Here is a 4,216-nt window from a genome sequence, read left to right on the forward strand (position 1 = left end):
TCCCTTGTTTAGGTTGTTCTCTGTACAATATTATGTTGTAACATAATTCTTTAGAGTAACAGTATTAAACAAAATCAAGTATCTACATAAACCATTTAAGAACTACAAAGAGAATTAATAAATGCATTGCAAATGGAATAAAAATTTGACAATGGCTTGTTTTACTCTTCTATATTGATCATTGACTTTGTTTCATAGTTTTCATTTGTTTATTCTGTTTTCTTGCCCCTTTTATTGTGTTGATCATAAACACTTGGTTTTCATTTGCTGGTATATGTAATTATACTTGACAGGTTAACCCTTTTTTATCTCCCATAGATTCTAATTGGAATACAAGTTTGACAAATGGCTTGGTTTACTCTTCAATATTAGCTACTAATTCTGTGTGATAGTTTAGATTTTTTTATTCTATTTTCTTGCTCCTTTAATTATGTCACTGATAAAAACTTACTGTTTTAGATGCTGCATACAATTCATTGTAGAAGATAATATTGGACAAATGGAATTGGTGACTTTCTGAAAACCAGTAGAGAAATTAGTGGGGTCTATAATTACAAAACTTACAGGACTTAAAAGTATCCATTACATGACACTACCTGGACCTATAAAAGCCTTGATCTAACAGATGAGGACATTCATTATAGGTCTAACCTCAAAAGTAGTCAAAGCAAGAGTTGTCTTACAAGATGTTTGACTGTAATAAAATAGAAAACCAACAATCCCCCACTCCAACTCTTACTAGTGCATCTATATCAACAACACCTCCAACAAGATCTGAACAAGCTAACCAACAACCTTTGCCATCACCGATATGCAACCAAGTGATCAAAGAGCTTTTTTTAGACTGCACACCTTAAAAACAGACCATCACAAGCCAAGGAGAAAAATCACCCACCAAAAAATATAAATCCAGGTATAACAAATATATACACTTGAATTAAATGAGAGTTCTATATTAACATTGCTATTATAACTTTACAAATGCTCAAAAAATCTGTAACATATCAAAAAAGCTCTTTAGAAACCTCATACACAATTTTCTACAATAATTTCATGCATAAGAACTTATACAAAAGATAGATGACAAAATCTTTTCTTCCAATGCAGAGCACACTCAAACCAAGTCACTGATAAAAGCACGACTTGACTACAAACTTTTTACCCACCTACCTTTAATGACCAATCACTAAATTTTGATTGCCAGTCATATGTCATAATGTCTTATCCTTTCTGCATGAAGGCAGCATGCTATATTCAACACTTTGATCATGAATTGTATATACTTAGAATGCTGGTAATGTATATTGGCAAACCATCTCCACTATTGAACATCTTTAGCTACACCAAAATGTAGGTTAGAAACTTTGGTAGCATCCAAGCAGTTTTTAATAAAAAAAACATGTATTTTGTTAGTAAGGTGGGAATGGATGTATAGAATGATAAATACTAATATTATTCGCCTTCATTTTGTATTTGCAATTTCAACAACAAGCTCCAAATAAGAGTCGGAGGACATAAGAGTTGGTTCAACACAGGATATGAATGCAGGATTCCCATGTCCCTTAAGATCTACTGTAAGTTGTGTTTGATGTGCGGGGGATTGGGTTTGATGTAATTGCTGGCAATGTTTCATGAGTTGGCATTTCTCTTTCTTGGACCGTTCTTTTTTGTTTGATTCTTTTGGTTGAACTATTTTTGGGTATTTGGCTGAGAGAGTGATTGTTTCTGCTTTTTGAAGTGGGTCATAATTGTACAAGTGTGATGGAAGACTTGATTTCGGCAAGGTTCTGTAAGCTGAACTCATGCTGACTGATCCACCCGAGGCAACGCACGGATCTTTTTCTAATGTCCACAAAATGAAACATCACATGATTTAGTTGTAACTTACACGGTGTAAAAGACCAAACAATGGTACAAATTTGTCATTAACTGGAAGATGAGATCATTGATGACTCCATATTCGTCGAATGCACGACAAGCAATCGTCCCAAATGAAAATATCTACTGGTTTGGACCTAACTAATGATTCTTCCATATCCATTCTTGAACTGTGAGCGGCTGCTCTTTGCATTATAAATACTAGATATGGCAAAGAAGTGACATGAAGACAACAAAATATTGAGGACGGATTCCTTGTCGAGAGCTATATACAATGAATGCTGGTCAATCTCTGGTAGCCAAGAGGTAAAAACTATGTTCATCAAAAAACTCATTTTTCCTGCATATGCTAGTCTTAAATAATTAATTCTGTTGAGTTTAACTACTTTGTCATTTATATGTTTTTTTAACAGGTAATTTGACCCTTTTGAAAAATAAGAGATACATGCACTTATTATTTAATCAAATATGCAAGATTATTTTGTCATAAATAACTTGGTTATTACTCTATTTATTGTTTTATGGAACGTGTTCAAGTCTTTTCAAGGGCTTTCTTGTTTTAAGAAAAAATTATTCTCAGTTTGTTTAAGTCTGTTCATCAGGTGTTTAAGTTATTAGACTACCTCAGCTGTTGTGTTCTAATATGGTTCAACAAAAAAGGAGAAGCGGCTGCCCATACTTAAAATTTTTACGCATGATAGAAGACAAAACATATAAATTGGATTCATTGACTTAAACCCTATGTTTTCTTGACGCAGGCTAGAAGGTAAGGTAGCATTGATAACTGGTGGTGCTAGTGGCATAGGAGAGAGCACTGCTAGGCTCTTTGTCAAGCATGGAGCTAAGGTTCTTATTGCAGATATACAAGATGAATTAGGTCACTCTCTCTGCAAAGAGCTTGGAACACCAGATTTTATCAGCTACATCCACTGTGATGTGACGTGTGAAACTGATGTCCAAAATGCTGTGGACTTGGCAGTCTCGGAGTACGGAAAGCTTGATATCATGTTCAACAATGCTGGCATTCCAGGTGACCTTGAAATCAGAGCCATAACTTCAGATATAGAGAACTTTAAGAGGGTACTTGATGTCAATGTGTTTGGCGCATTCTTGGGTGCCAAGCATGCTGCCAGAGTGATGATTCCAGCCAAGAAAGGGTGCATTCTCTTCACTGCTAGTGTTGCTTCATTGGTATGCCTTGGTATTTCTCACGCCTACACCACATCAAAGCATGCTGTTGTAGGAATGACTAAGAGCTTGAGCGTGGAGTTAGGAGAGTATGGAATTAGAGTTAATTGCATATCTCCTCACGCAGTTGTGACTCCTCTGTTACAAAAAACGTTGGGAATTTTGGATAAACGAAAGGGGGAGGAGATATTGTCTACAACAGCAGTCTTGAAAGGGACCATATTGGAACCAGAAGATGTTGCGCAGGCTGCCCTTTTTCTAGCAAGCGATGAGGCCAAATATCTGAGTGGTGTCAACTTACCGGTTGATGGAGGCTACAGTCTAAACAATCCAACATGGAAAACGGGACTGCAAAACTGCAATGAAGACATTCAGCCTTCATAAGGTTAATTTATTTCTTCCGCTAATAAGTTCAGGGGTTAATGGTTCAGATGTTCCATTTACCCTCTCTAGAAAGTTACTATCTATGTTGACCTTGGCTTCAAAGTTAAACACAAAAGTGTTCGTTCCCTTATCGATTTTTTTTTTTTTTGGCTCAAACAGAAGATTTCATTAATAAAATGGCTTAACAGCTTCCACATCTCACTCTAGTGAGGTGGATGATAAAGACTGATATTGAACACCAACCCATCCAATAAATGGCTGAGTCAAGATTTTAGATTTAAGGAGATAAAAATGAAAATTTTAATATTAGAAGAGATAAAATTATAAAATTTTTAAAAAAATAAAAATAATATTTAAATTTTATAAAATATAACAAAGAAAAAATATATAATTTTTTGAAATTTTGGGGGTCCCTGCTCCCCCCCCCCCCCCCCTTTGGAGGGAGAGGAATGGCGGCATCCACTTCTCATTTTTTTATTTTTTTATTTTAAATTTATAAAATTAAAAGTATATAACTTTGCAATCTCAAATGATTTAAATGAATATCTTTGAAGTAATGGTAACTAATTTAAACTAAATTTTGAAAGACCCATGTTCAATCCATTCTAGGTCCAAATTTTGAAATTCTTTTCCCTTTTTTCCTTCAAGCACTTCAAACCATTCCCCTTTTTCCCTTCAAGCCGTTTCCTTTTTTTCCTTCTTTTTTCTTTTTTCTTTTTTCTTTTCTTTTCAACCCTTCAAGCCATTCCTCTCTCTCTTTTTTTCT

The 4,216-nt window shown here is 34.8% G+C and overlaps 1 protein-coding gene across 1 annotated transcript; it reads left to right on the plus strand.

Moving 5' to 3' along the window:
- On the plus strand, nt 2,046–3,584 carry LOC18598350 (secoisolariciresinol dehydrogenase). Its single transcript, XM_007027843.2, has 2 exons — nt 2,046–2,184; nt 2,637–3,584. The coding sequence occupies exons 1-2, from the start codon at nt 2,153–2,155 to the stop codon at nt 3,448–3,450; spliced, it is 846 nt and encodes a 281-aa protein (XP_007027905.2). The 5' UTR covers nt 2,046–2,152; the 3' UTR covers nt 3,451–3,584.

The sequence above is a fragment of the Theobroma cacao genome, chromosome 5, assembly GCF_000208745.1.
Source record: "Theobroma cacao cultivar B97-61/B2 chromosome 5, Criollo_cocoa_genome_V2, whole genome shotgun sequence".
NCBI lineage: Eukaryota > Viridiplantae > Streptophyta > Magnoliopsida > Malvales > Malvaceae > Theobroma > Theobroma cacao.